We start from the raw sequence: 15,651 nt of genomic DNA, 5'->3' as shown, positions 1-15,651 counted from the left end.
CACGTCTTCTTTGCCAAGATAATCCATCCACCTCACAGGTGTAGCATATCAAGATGCTGATTAGACAGCATGATTATTGCACAGGTGTGCCTTAGGCTGGACACAATAAAATGCCACTCTAAAATGTGCAGTTTTATCACACAGCACAATGCCACAGATGTCCAAGATTGTCTGAGACCAGCCACCCAGACAGCTGCTGCAACAATCGGTTTGCATAACCAAAGAATTTCTGCACAAACTGTCAAAAACTGTCTCAGGAAGCTCATCTGCATGCTTATTGTCCTCATCGGGGTCTCGACCTGACTGCAGTTCGTCATCGTAACTGACTTGAGTGGGCAAATGCTCACATTCAGTGGCGTCTGGCACTTTGGAGAGGTGTTCTCTTCACAGATTAATCCCAGTTTTCACTGTACAGGGCAGATGGCAGACAGCATGTATGGCATTGTGTGGGTGAGCGGTTTGCTGATGTCAACGTTGTGGACCGAGTGGCCCATGATGGTGGTGGGGTTATGATATGGGCAGGTGTATATGACAGCATGTTCCGATTCCTGCCAATATCCAGCAACTTCGCACAGCCATTGAAGAGGAGTGAACCAACATTCAACAGGCCACAATCAACAACCTGATCAACTCTATGCGAAGGAGATGTGTTGCACTGCGCGAGGCAAATGGTGGTCACGCCAGATACTGACCCCCCCAATACAGTAAAACTGCACATTTTAGAGTGGCCTTTTATTGTCGCCAGCTTAAGCCACACCTGTGCAATAATCATGCTGTCTAATCAGCATCTTGATATGTCACACCTGTGAGGTGGATGGATTATCTCGGCAGAGGAGAAGTGCTCACTAACACAGATTTAGACAGATTTGTGAACAATATTTGAGAGAAACAGGCCTTTTGTGTACATAGGCAAAGTCTTAGATCTTTGAGTTCAGCTTATGTAAAATGGGGGCAAACACAAAAGTGTTGCGTTTATAATTTTGGTCAGTGTGTATATATATGTTTGGGATCAGTAAGACTTGTAATGTTTTTTTAAAGAAGTCTCTTATGCTCATCAAGGCTGCATTTATTTGATCAAAAATACAGAAAAAAAAAAAACAATAATACTGCAAAATGTTATTACAATATAAAATAATGGTTTTTATTTTAATATACTTTAAAATATAATTTATTCCTGTGATGCAAAGCTGAATTTTTATTGGCTGTTACTCCTCCAGTCTTAAGTGTCACGTAATCTGAATCATTGTAATATGCTGATTTATTATTAGAATTATCAATGTTGGAAACAGTTGTGTTGCCAAACATTTTTGTTGGAACCTGTGATTCTTTTTTTTTCAGAATTCTTTGATGAATAACAAGTTGAAAATGACAACATTCATTCAAAATATAAATCTTTTCTGACAATGTAAATCTATGCCATCCCTTTTTATTAATTTAACACATCCTTGGTGAATAAAAGTATTAATTTCTTTAAAAAAAAAGGAAGAATAAAAAAATGTACTGACCCCAAACTTTTGAACAGCAGTGTATATTGTTAGAAAAGATTTTTTTTATTTTAAATAAATGCTGTTCTTTTAAACGTTTTATTCATCAAAGAATCCAGAAAAAGTATCACAGGTTTAAAAAAAAGAAAAAGATATTAAGCAGCACAACTGTTACCAACATTGATGATAAATCAGTATATTAGAATGATTTCTGAAGGATCATGTGACACTGAAGACTGGACTAATCATGCTAAAAATTCAGCTTTGCATCACAGGAATAAATCCTTTTTTACTAAAATAGAAAACCACTATTTTAAAATGCAATAATATTTCACAATATTACTGTTTTTTCTTTATTTTTAATCAAATAAACGCAGCCCTGATGAGCAGAAAAGTCTGATGATTTTCTCAATTATTTTGTTTTACAGAATTACTGGAAGTAATAACTGAAAATAAAATTAGATTAATCACCTAGTCCTAGCAAGAAAATCATGCAAGTGCACTATTGAGAAATCAAGATTACTAAAAACATGACATGAAATATCCCCCAAAAAATAAGACCGAAACTCCAGTTGTCAGATGAATCAGACGTTGAAACATGTAAAGACAATAACTTACTGCAACAAATACATGCTCAGAAGATCTAGACCAAGGTCAGGATTTCCATAAAAAAAAAAAAATTTGGATTGTTTTTCACCAAACCCTATCGTAAACCCCCAGAATATTTGGAATATACAGTGCGTGTCACATGGAACCATCCTGGGCTACAAGATAGTAAAAATAGTAATCTATTTTTTTTCTTTTGGTTATCCCCTTTTTAAATCAATTGCACAAAAACAAAACATCGGTCTAAATTAGAATCTGAAAAAAGACTCATTACCTCTTCACTGCTAGTTAGTCAAACTAGTTCTTAAAGGGTCAACGGATGTAAAGTTCACTTTTACATGTTGTTTGAACATTAATGTGTGTTGGCAGTGTATGTACAAATCTACCCTATAATGACAAAAATCCATGCAGCGGTTTCTATCTGACAGTTTTCTATTTTAATCTGTAAAAATAATATCCCCTTTTTCAAATCAAGCCATTCTCAGATGCCTGTCGGTGTGGCATCACATAGACAGACGCAGCTCCCATGATAGTTGATTGACATGAGCGTCTTACCTCAGATCAGCTGTAACAGTCCGACCTCCATTGTTTCGATGCCGGAGCAGGGATGTAAGTTAGACAAGAATATCAGCGATTGAGCGACTGAGGTGTTGTGTTGCTGGATGTAATAATGAACGTAGTGGTCGTCATTTAATCCCGACATCTGAGCCGCTGAAGATGCAGTGGATTACGTTTGTTTGTGAAGGGAATGCACCTCCCGATCTACATAAATGCATCTATGTTCACGCAAATCATTTGTGATCCAGCTTCACTTACAGCAGAAGTGAGTATAAGTGTTTTTTTATGAATCTCTGCAATCACCTTTCCTAATGACATGCTAGTTACCAAGTTTTGCGGCTAAACACGCTAAATGTGGCTAAAGCAAACAATCTCTCCGAGCACAGCTCCTCACTCCACAGAAAGAAGAGAGGGGCGGGGTGAGCAGAGCTCATTTGCATGTAAAGGAACAATCCATCAGAATGGGATGATTTTTGCAGAGCTCATTATGACAAGGTAAAAAGGGTATTTTTACACAACCATTGAGAATTTCTAACCAAAGTATATTATAGACTTTTCATTCAGACCCTAAAGAATCATATCAACTTTTGGAAAATGGGCATCCGATGACCCCTTTAAGACACAGCCAACATGCTTAAATTTATGCATCTGGCCCCAGGATGAATAAATGATGACTTAATTTTCATTTTTGGGTGAACCAACATTTTAAACTCCAAAATATCTGTGCCAGATGGTGCAAAGAAACAACTGTCCCGTACTGTCGCTGACATGTTGTGGAGAGCCTTCAAAAATTTGATATTTCCTCATAATAGTTTACATGTGTTCAAACCCACATACGCCTTAATACAATAAGCAGTTTCCAATAAACAACTGGACATGAATGCGGCCACAACAAACTCAGCCCTAAACCAATAACATGAGGAAAACCTCCAGAGATGGCACTCGCTCCTAATTTAAGATGAGCCTGAAGGTGTTGTGACGGCGCAAACCGATGCTGTGGCCGCTAGACTGGGTCGCTTTTTACTACTGTGGTGTCATAAATTCATCCCTCTTTGTTTTGCTCAGAGCTTTTGTTCATAAAAACATATATAAATAGCCGAATAACAACGGAAGGCTTTGCGTGGTCCCTTAATGCATGGCACATTACAAGATGGTAAACACAGAAGAGATTCAGTGGGTGAAAGATGGAAAAATAGCATGAAAATAGTGCTTTCTCTTTAAAGAAGGAACTGCTAAGACGTGAAAACCAACATGATATCAGCCAAAAAGCATGGGTGGCGTCATTAGCAGAATTACTGTTAATGGGTCATGACATACCCTGTTTTCATTATTTCATCACAGTCTGACAACGGTGATAGTTTGTTTCTCATGAACATGTTCCAGCCTCTCTGACGCTGATCAGTCTCTTTAGAGTGTGTGTGTGTGTGAACTGTACTGCTGTACGGGGACCGAAAACAGGAAAGTGACTCTGGACAGGATATGCTCACCTTTTCATGATTTGAATTTCTAAACTCCATCTGCCCTTATTCTTGGCGCTGAGCTCCTGCCGGCACTGTTTGATAGCGATCTGAACGCTGCTCTCCTGCACACACACACACAGATACATCAACACATGTTAGGGAACATCACAGACAAAAAGCAAATTCTTAATTAAAATTAAAAGAACACTGATGGCATCAGATGGTAATGCCATGGTATTCTGATGCATTTCACAATGTTTCACAATATGTTTCATGTTTTACACAATTTTCTTTTATCTATCATTTTCATCAGATGATCTATTGTTTGAGCATTAGCAAAATGCTTTTTGTCAAACATTTTGCTTGAGTTTTTATTAATAATACATTTTAATTTCTTTCTTTTTTTTTCAAGTTATATTTTTGGCCTTTTGCCTTCATTCTGATAGGACAAGCACAGTCACGCTATATGTTGGCACACTAACCACGAGGCCATCGATGCCGACAATACATTTTATTTTCAATGCAACTTATACTCAAAACGTTTAATAAATGACACTTTTTAGTAATAATACATTTTATTTACAATGCAACTTGTTTATACTCAAAACGCTCAGATAAATGACAGTTTTTATTATTATTAATTTTTTTATCCAAAACGCTCTAATAAATTAAGCTTTTTAGTAATAATAGATTTTATTTACAATGCAACTTGCTTATACTCTCAATCCTCTGATAAATGGCATTTTCCAATAAATAATAAAAATAATACATTTTATTTACAGTGCAACTGGGTTAAACTCAGACCGCTCCGATAAATGGCATTTTTTATTATTAATAATAAATGATATTTACATTGCAACTTGCTTATACTCAAACCGCTCCGACAAATTAGGCTTTTTAGTAATTATAATACATTTTATTTACAATTTATACTCAGCACGCTCTGATAAATGGCGTTTTTTAATAATAATAATAATAATAATAATATATTTTATTTACAGTGCAACTTGCTTATACACAAACCGCTCCGAAAAATGATGCTTTTTAGTATCATAACTTACCACAATTTATACTCAACACGCTCTGATAAATGGCTTTTTTAATAATAATAACACATTTTACAGTGCAACTTGCTTATACTCAAAACGCCCCGATAAATTACGCTTTTTAGTACTAATAATACATTTTATTTACAATACAACTTGCTTCTACTCAAAACGCTCCAATAAATGACACTTTTTAAAAATAATAAAAATACATTTTATTTATAATGCAAATAGCTTATAATCAAAACGCTCCAATAAATGAGGCTATTTAGTAATAATAATACATTTTATTTACAATGCAACTAGCTTATACTCAAAACGCTCAGATAAATGAGGCTTTTTTATTAATAGTAATAAATTTTATTTACAATGCAACTAGCTTATGCTCAAAACGCTCTGATAAATGGGGCTTTTTAGTAATAATAATACATTTTATTTACAATACAATTTGCTTATACTCAAAACACTCAGATAAATGAGGCTTTTTTATCAATAATAATATATTTTATTTACAATGCAGCTTACTTATACTAAAAACGCTCTGATAAATGACACTTTTTAGTAATAATTATGCATTTTATTTACAATGCAACTTGCTTATACTCGAAATGCTCCGATTAATGGCACTTTGTATTAATAATAATACATTTTATTTACAACACAACTTGCTTATACTCAAAATGCTCCGATAAATTATATTTTTTATTAATAAGAATAAATTAAATTTACAATGCAACTTGCATAAAACATTAAAATATAAACAATACATAATGCACGGTAAAGAAATACTTAAATTCTAAAAAATCTTGCGCACTCAACTGTTTGCGAAATGGAGCTTTGTGCTTGTGTCCTACCTCTATCATTCGGCACAAATCCAAATATTACATAATATTTTTATATTTACGATGTATCCAAATGCTAAACTATTATTTATGATGTAAATCATAGACTTTGTACTTCAGTCTCGTTCTAACAGTGACACGGTGAGGCGGGCGCGCTGATGTTTGGTTCACTGTGTTTTATTTTGATAAAGTACCAACTGCGCTGTGAAGTTAGCAAGAAGCCTGGAACTGTTCTGCTTTGTGTTTGTGTGCACCGGCACAATTACTTCAACTTTTCTCATACCAGCAACATCAACTTAAACAAAAAACAAATAGGATGTTGCTTTCTGCCATTTGAGTTTCCTTTCTGTCACAAAACTGAACTGAAACTCAGCAAATATAGGCTACATTACGTGTCGCACTGTTTTTTTCCCTTGTCTATCAGTTAACTAAATTAAATATATGTCAAGTATTTATTCCTTGTATGTATACATGTACTGCAGATTTTATAGCCTATATGACATTATAATTTGATATAATATTTAGTATTTTCACATGTAGGTGGAAAAAATTTGAATTTGTACTACTGTTTGTTTAAAATAAATGAAATCTAGCATAGTAGATTTTTTTTCTGTCGTACCGAAATTGTATCAAACCGTAACGTATCTGTGATATCTGTGTACCGTTACACCCCTAATATATATATATATAATATAACTAGAAATTAAACTTACGTATAAAGTTAGATTAAGGGATAAATGTGCTCTAAAAGTACTAATAAACAGACAGTATGCTAGTATGCATACTAATAAGCAACTACTTAATAGTAAAAATACACAGTTTTTGTAAACTGTCTAAAATATCATGAGGGTGACATGATGCATCTGTGACCCTTGACAGATGATAAATGCAGGGAGTGTGTCTGTGACGAATAAAGAATTACGTCGTACTATAGTGACATTCAGAGGAAATCAAAAAGGTGGTACTTGAATTGCATCTTGCCAATTTCCTACTGCACTTCCTCTAGTTCGCTTGACTTCTCGTGACAGGAATTATGACGACCAATGACTTCACCCGGAAACGGGAGAAAGAGAAAAGCCAATGTAGTCAGGTGAGTAAGCGAACATGATGCACAGCGTTTAGTGAACTCCATGACATCATGTCACTCTTTAATGTCTGAGACCACTAGTGAATATGCATCTGCTAATGATTTATTATGATTTTATTTGATTATTCAAGCTGGTCTCAGACGTTTGCACATGCACAGCTTCCACAGACGCACCAAACCACAGTATTTCCACAGTGGTATCAGTGAGTGGTCATCAACATCCGCTTTACCAACACCCCAATTATTATGAAATGATATCATACTACTGACCATAAAGGGTGTGAGTCTCAAGCCTCAACCTGTGCTGGACAGGATGTACAGACAATAAAACATGACCTTCTGATCTCTAGATTTGTTTAAGGTCCATCCTTGGGATTTTTTTCACCTGCTTTATGGTCTAGCAGGTGAAGATGGTGCGTCTGATCATTTAGTAAATACCAGCACACCCTCCTATACTAGTGATGATTTACCTAGCAAACAAGCAGCACTAATTAAAGCTGTTAATGTTTAATGCACTAGAGCATTCCTTAAAGACTACATGACCGTCACGCTCAGTAAATCTCTTTAAGAATGTGTGTGTGTAAATTAATGCCAGTTTCAGGCAGTGAGTGATCATGAGGTCACCCGTCAAAGGAAGTGGGACACAGCAGGTATATGCATTTCCTCTTTCTTGAGAACACCTCATTGTTAAAATCCCAGTGCTGCAAAGATTACATAATGGGAATCTGAAGTGCCTCTATTTTAAGACTTTTACACACCTTTATTAAGGATGGGGCGGGATGATGCTGTGACACGTTTACCGGCAGACTACCAAAAAAAGCACTTGATCCCAATCGAGTAGCAAATGAACATGAAATGTGACTAAGTTTTATAGTACATGCAATTGGAACAACATCCTTTCTTGCTCCTGGAATAGCATTCATATTGAAGTATTATTGTCTTAAACCAGGATTCGACAACCTATTTTTCATGAAAAGCCATTTTCCTAATTACTGTGCCATACTACAACCTCATTGATAAAGTATTACCGTTTTTGTTATTATTTTGAAATAGATTTCATTTTTTATATTTTCAGTTTTTGTTTTAATTTTAAAGTTTTACTAGATATGTTTTTTATTTTTTGTTTCGTTTTTCGTTTGTTTTTGTTTGTTTTTTTAGTTTTTAAGTTTATTTGCTGTTAATCATTTTAATACTTTAACTAACTTAAATGAAAATGAGAAATGTTGCCTTGGCAAATAGCTGAAATAAGATGGGTTTGAGTTGTAGGGTTTTTTTTTTAAGTTTTAGTTTATTTTAAGTAATCATATTTCTTTATGGTTTTAGTATACATTAACAATAAAAACCCTCACTACAAAGATAATTAATACAAATGCATACATGTAAATACATCTAACTGAACAATTAACAAATTTTAGTTGAAACCTGACCCTGATGATTCATGTTATCCCAGTACAACATGATCAGTCATAAACTTACATAGAAATAATGTAATACATAGATAATAATAATACATAGAAATAATAATTTCTAAAGCAATTTCCATAAAATGTGTTTAAAACTTTAAAATCCTAATTGCTTTAGATAACAGATTTCTAATATCCACTCTAAGTGTGAATCATTTATTATAAATTAATATAATTACAGCATGCATTACTCAACACTAATACTGAGCATCTGCAGACATACATATACTATATAATTATGCATTTCACAATGTATTTGAACAGGAAACAATAAATCAGTTTAATGCATCTGCCGCTCCACGTGATCCTAATGTACGGCGGACGATAAATTTACACTGACGCATGCTGAATGTTATGAGAACGGCTTTACAGTCATCCACCTCTGTTTGTCCAATCAGTCTGATTCACTTTTAATACAACACTTAAATCCTGTTTTCACAACATTCCCAACTTTATCATACCATAATTCAGCCCTAAAATCAGAGGAACATGGAAAGCTGATAAGACTGTTGTCGAAACCCTAAAACCAATCTGACTGCCTGATAGGAATATTATTACAGCATCCACAAGGATGTTGATCCTGGAAAATGTTCTAATGCAAATCATGTTAATGAATTAGTTCACCTAAAGTTGCTGAAAATGGCTTCACCCATAGGCTATCCAAGATGTAGATGAGTTTGATTCTTCATCAGATTTGAAGAAATGAGGCATTACATCACTTGCTCACCAAAGCATCCTCTGCAGCGAATGGGTGCCATCAGAATGAGAGTCCAAACAGCTGATAAAAACATCACAATAATTTACATTTAATCCACACCAATCCAGTCAATCAGTTAACATTTTGAGAAGCCAAAAGCTGTGTGTTTGTAAGAAATAAATCCATCATTAAAATGCTTTTAACTTCAAACCATTGCTTCCAGCTTGTAAACAAAGTTTGATCAGTGCAACATCTTCACTGAAGGAAGCAATATTATGCATGGAGGATTCATATTTTAACTGGAAGTGATGGTTTAAAGTTAAAAACATCTTAATAGAGGATTTGTTTCTTATAAACACAGCTTTTGCCTTCTCAAGATGTTAACTGAAGGACTGGAGTGGTGTGGATCATTTGTGGATTATCGTGATGTTTTTATCAGCTGTTTGGACTCTCATTCTGACGGCACCCATTCACAGCAGAGGGTTTATGAATGTGAAATGCTTGCCTGTATCTTTGTTTAAATGAAAAAAGGAACCATATTGTACCTTATTTTGCCAGAGAGTGACATTCCCGAAGCCTCCGGTTCCCAGTCGCTCCTTTAGTTCCCAGGGGCCGCACATCTGCGGCTGCATGGACGGTGGACGGCTCATGACGGGCCCTCGCGCTCACTCGCATACAAACCCTGCAGAAGAGAACAATATCAGAACAATATCTGTCTATACAACTAATATTCAAAAAGCACATTTATATGTACTAGGCAAGTGTATATGTGAATTTGTCCCATAACCTAATCTAAATCTGACACCCAAGAAGGTCCTTATTAATAAAAATGATACATAAACTAAATAATGGTTTTGTTACACACACACACACACACACACATATAATGTATATAAACACTAGTTTAAGTCTGTATGTGCTCATTTAAACAGCCAGACAAGTATATGTGAGATTTCAAAACAAAAAGTGAACTACTTTCTGTTTTGAATATATTATGTGACTTTGGTGTTGGGAAACATTGTTTTGTTCTTTATAATCGGCGTAATCAGATCAGTTTAATAAGATTTCATAAACGTCTGTATTAGATAAGAAAACTAACTAAAGTTCAGGTATTTAAAGCTGTTTATTCGGAGTGCATTGTATATCTGCGATAAAGCAGCTCGTGTTGACTTTAACACACTGTATCGTCTTTAATGTGAAGTGATGTTACCTGTCAGATTTGATCTGATTTACACGAAAACACAATCTCCAAAACACTTTTCTCCGCCTCAAAACAGATTATTCCTGCGATCTTTACACATCTTCGGATTTCTTCAGTAAATCGGTCAATAAATGTGTTATTATTGAGTTTGAAAGCAGAAGAACGATGAGTTTCTCTACTTCCTGAAACTTTCCTTTCTCTTCCCGTAAATACTGTAAAAGCGCGGACGCACAAAAGAAACATCCGTACTCGAAACATGCTACTATACTACACATACTACGATACTAAGCACAGGCGATCATTACTGTACAACATAACTAGGCTGTAACACACACAACATGGAAGATTTCATGAACGCACAAGCCCTCCAAAATCAGTCTGAACAAATTTCAATAACACATTTATTATGAGAATGCTTAAGTTTATTAGTTTACATCTGTCTGTCTGTCTGTCTATCTATCCTCACCTTCTTCAAATTTCAAGATTTTAAATGATTTTACATTTTCAGGCCAAGGTTTTAATGATGTATGTATTAATGCATTAGTAAATGTGCATTCAAATAGTAAAACAAAACCCATATTTTCATATAAGCTAAATTAAATGACCTGTAGATATGTGCATTGTATAAATGTTCGTGGCTTTCATTTCCTGTCCCATCTGTCACTGCTTGAATCACTGCTGCGTCCTGTTGGAATCATTTCCTCAAAAAAAAAAAGTGAGTTGTTGATGATGATTTCCTGTGGTGCCACCCTCCACAAGGACAGATTTACAGATATAACCTCTCAGCCTTGGGAGCTAGAGTTTCCTTCATTTGTTTTTTTTCTGTCAAAGCTGACGTTTGAATTTCTACAGAATTGTCGTAGTTCTATTAGGGAGTAATGGACCTTGATAAAAATGTATTCTTGATTGATTGCGTGTGCATTCATTTCTTCAACAGAAAACAGTATTAACATTTAAATACTTTTGTTTATACGAGATCAATAATGATTTGACTGGGTCTCAGAGCTTTCAGAAGACACCAACACCACCTCATTAAGGTTTTTTTAAATGACCAAATAAATGGTAGCTTTAATGGGTTTGCTCCCTATAAATGTCAGTTTTCATTTTATAAGTACTGCTGTGCCCCCAAATAGCCACGGTAACATGATAAACCTGATGTCCTGCGTCATTATGAATAAATGAAAGTGAGTCTAATGGATCTTTTGGCCATTTTGTCCTGAGTGATACAGAAACCCTCAGATGTGGCCTTTAGAAGCATGTCATCGCTGAGTAAATAAACAGCAGTGGGGTAAACAGCTAATAAATCTTCTTAATCAGACACTCTTAAGAGTTGCGTGTTGCCACATCTAAGAAATTCTTGGGGTCACTTGCGTAGGGCTGTTTGGTAACGGTCCATTCTGGTCACTCGCTGATCGTCTGGTGTAAGTGATGAAGATGGCGTGGATGTCCTGAACCACCCCAGCTGCTCTCATCATGTGTTTACAGAGAAGTTTCCTGTTAACGTGTATGATACTTGATGAAACAAAGAGATAATCTGAGTGTAAAACTATGCAGATAATAAACATGCTTGAGTCATATAATAATAACTCACAGACTGTCACGAAGAGCACTACCTGTATGACATAAAAAGTTCATAAAGTTTATAAAGTTCTGAATTTGCTCTTTGTAATGTGTAATAAAATAAATATACATGGAAATAACACTGCATGATACAAATACACGTTCAGTAAAATTCATGCTTAAACATACTAATAACCAAAATTTTTCATCTTTTGTCAGTATTTGCATTAGTGGTGGTGATTTTACATGGCCTCTTTCTGCAGGTTGCATCGTTTCACTAATAGGTGGCGACGAGTGATTATTATAAGCTGGTATTGAATCATTCATTCGATTCTTGATTCAGTTATTAATAACAAGTGAATGAATCACTAAATCATTCACAGAATCGCTTCATTCAAGAACGTTTCATACAGCAACGAAAAAATGACTGAGTCATTGAATCATTTGCTGAAGCAATTTGTTCAACAACACTGTTTTATTCAGGAATGAAACACATGAGTGAGTCATTGAATCATTCACTGAAGCAATTCGTTTAACAACACTTTTATTCAGGAATGAAACAAATGAGTGAGTCATTAAATCATTCACTGAAGTGATTCGTTCAACAACACTTTCATTCAGGAATGAAACAAATCACTGAGTTATTGAATCATTCACTGAAACGATTTGTTTAACAACACTGTTTTAGTAGGAATGAAACAAATGATTGAGTTATTAAATCATTCACTGAAGCGATTTGTTCAACAACACTTTTATTCAGGAATGAAACAAATGAGTGAGTCATTGAATCATTCACTAAAGCGATTCGTTTAACAACACTTTCATTCAGGAATGAAACAAATGAATGAGCCATTGAATCATTCACTTAAACGATTTGTTTAACAACACTATTTTATTCAGGAATTAAACAATTGAGTAAGTCATTGAATTATTCACTGAAGTGATTCATTTAACAACACTGTTTCATTCAGGAATGAAACAATTGAGTAAGTCACTGAATCATTCGCTGAACCAAATCATTCATTAGAAATAGAAATCATTTATCCAGAACAGTCGTGCTTTGGCTTTGTTTGAATCTTTTTTTTTTCGTTGGTGGAGCAAAAACAGGCAATGTAACTGGGAATATCTAAAATGTAAGCTATTCCATATTAACATGTTAACTGTTACCTTGTCAATAATAGTGGCCCAAGTTGTCAGCACTAGTTAGGGTGAGCATCTTTTGAACTAGCTACTATAATTTTTCTGTTCTCAGCTCTTGTCACCTCCACACCCGTGGAAAAACCAGACCAAAACTAATAATGTTTAGAACCCGCCTGGGTCCAAGACTGAAGTTTCAACGTCACAATGATTTTTCCCTCAAAACACACACGTACCAGAATATATAAGGCCACATAATAGTGGAATAAGCTACTAAATACACCAGGGGTTAGCGGTTAACAGCACAGGCGCCCGAGGTAATTTAGTCTTCTAATTTGTCTTAATTTTCTGCTGAGGCAGAAAGCACAGTCTTTATGAACAGTCTAATGGACTAACAGATGTATAGTGAAATTAGACAGCCGGAAAAATAGGAAGCAGGAATATTTTCTTGTTTTCTGCAATCAAAGTGTCATATAATTATCAGAAACAACTTTTCAGTATGTTTACTTTATTATTTTTGTTTGATGCACGCACACACACTACTAAAAAATGATTCTTATAAGTTATCAGAGTTTTACAATAAAAAACTGTTTAAACTTTTAAATTACATTTTATGTGTAGCCTGTTTGGTGTTAAAATGATTTCTACACCATTTTTTTTCCAGACCAGGCGCAGTTCAAGTAAACTGTCTTATAGGTTTGGTAATGTCACAAGTTTGCCTTTAAGACTTAAACTTAAAAAAACTTTTGTCAGATATTTTGTTTACAATGTGCTTTTTATCAAGGGCGTAGAATTTAATAGGGACACTAGGGACATGTCCCTACCAATATCCAGCTACTACTAAATTGTCCCTAGCAATAATATTTATCAAACAATGAAATGTATGTAACCACTGTTGTAATTTCAACCGCATCTGAATTAGATCATACCATTGACATTGTCTGAGAAGTTAAATATGTTAGAAAACCGTACTCTTTTAAGGATGTACATTTAATACATGGGTGAAGCAAGAACATATATGAGCTGAAGTGTTTAAAACATACATGCACATGCACTTCAGCTGAATTACATAAGGTACCCTCTTTAACTTTGATGTGCTGTTTTGTGTTCATCTGCTTCTTCCATTTGCTCTTTTATATAGACTATCACTGTATAGACTAAAACAATCAGATACAATGATAATTTCTTATTTATTTGCAATGGCGGTATAAACTGAACATTCACTTGAATGGTATGAGATGACTATGGTTTCAACTGATTTTCTATTGAACTGTCACCAACTGAATTGCAGTGGTCAAACTATAAAATACAGTTAATTTAGCTACAAACTACACAAAAATATTTCCATCTAACATGTATTTTGAGTTGCAGCTCGTCATTTTAATGTTTTCACTTTGAGTCATTTACGCTGAAACTGCTCCGATTGATTCAAACTAGATCATTCATTTCAAGCGATTCACTAGCAAAAAAACAGATCAAAAGAGCCATTCATTTTCGAATTTTGACATTGCTTGTGAAGTTATTAAAAAGCACCTACATCTATAGCAGGGGTGCTCAACCCTGTTCCTGGTTCAGTGTTTCGAATCACTCCAATCGGATCGCGTATCGCGAATCATTTGATTTAGTTTGGGACTTTAGAGTGGGTTCGCGAATCATTTAATTTAGACCGAAGCTTCGCGACTCGTGAATAATTTAATTCAGATCAGGAGTTCAAAGCGCGAATCGCAAATCATTTGATTCAGATTGGAACTTCAGCATTTGCGATTCACGCTCCGAAGTCCCGATCCGAAATGATGGTTCACGAATCATTATTCAGATCAGGACTACGGAGCATGGATCGCAAATCATTTGATTTAGATCGGAACTTCGGTGCGGGTTCGCGAATCATTTGATTCAGATCGACACTTCAGAGCAGGGATTGGTAATCATTTGATTCATATCGGGATTTCAGTGCCGGTTCGCAAATCATTTGATTCAGATAGAAACTTCGGAGCGGGTTCACAAATCATTTGATTTAAATCGGGACTTCGGGGCGCGGCTCGCAAATAATTTGATTCAGATCGGGACTTCGAGCGCGGATCTCGAATCATTTGAAGCGATTCATTTGATTCAAATCTGGACGTCCGAGCGGGTTCGCAAATATTTTGATTCAGATCGCGACGTCGGAGCAGGTAAGAAAACATCTTTAAACAGTGTTGGGAAGGTTACTTTGGAAATGTAATAGGTTACAGATTACAAGTTACTTGATTTAAAATGTAATAAGTAGTGTAACTTTTTACTTTGTTAAAGTAATGTAACTTATTACTTTTAATTAGTTTTTAATTACTTTTCTAAATTTCTAATATTTTCAGCTGTTAATCATTTTGAAACATTTAAACCAGGCAGAGTTAACCTTACAGTAGCACTTAACACTGATTACTGTCAGACTTTCAAAATCCTTTATCACTTGAATTAAGATTATAATAAGTAAGGGATAACATACACCTTTATTTTGCGATAACAACTGGCTG

At 35.0% G+C, this 15,651-nt stretch overlaps 1 protein-coding gene across 1 annotated transcript in view; it reads right to left on the bottom strand.

Moving 5' to 3' along the window:
- The window catches only part of ikbkb (inhibitor of nuclear factor kappa B kinase subunit beta), a 51,947-nt gene extending 41,303 nt beyond the window's left edge, over positions 1 to 10,644 (bottom strand). Inside the window, exons 1-3 of the mRNA XM_051117585.1 lie at positions 10,454 to 10,644; positions 9,789 to 9,925; positions 4,136 to 4,230 (exon numbers count right to left, since the gene is read on the bottom strand). Of these exons, the coding sequence (XP_050973542.1) occupies positions 4,136 to 4,230; positions 9,789 to 9,893 (200 nt within the window). The 5' untranslated portion in view covers positions 9,894 to 9,925; positions 10,454 to 10,644. The remainder of the gene's footprint in view (positions 1 to 4,135; positions 4,231 to 9,788; positions 9,926 to 10,453) is intronic.
- Between the last annotated feature and the right edge of the window lie 5,007 nt (positions 10,645 to 15,651).

Source organism: Labeo rohita, chromosome 8 (assembly GCF_022985175.1).
Source record: "Labeo rohita strain BAU-BD-2019 chromosome 8, IGBB_LRoh.1.0, whole genome shotgun sequence".
Taxonomy (NCBI): Eukaryota; Metazoa; Chordata; class Actinopteri; order Cypriniformes; family Cyprinidae; genus Labeo; species Labeo rohita.
This window is presented reverse-complemented; position numbering and strand designations above follow the sequence as displayed.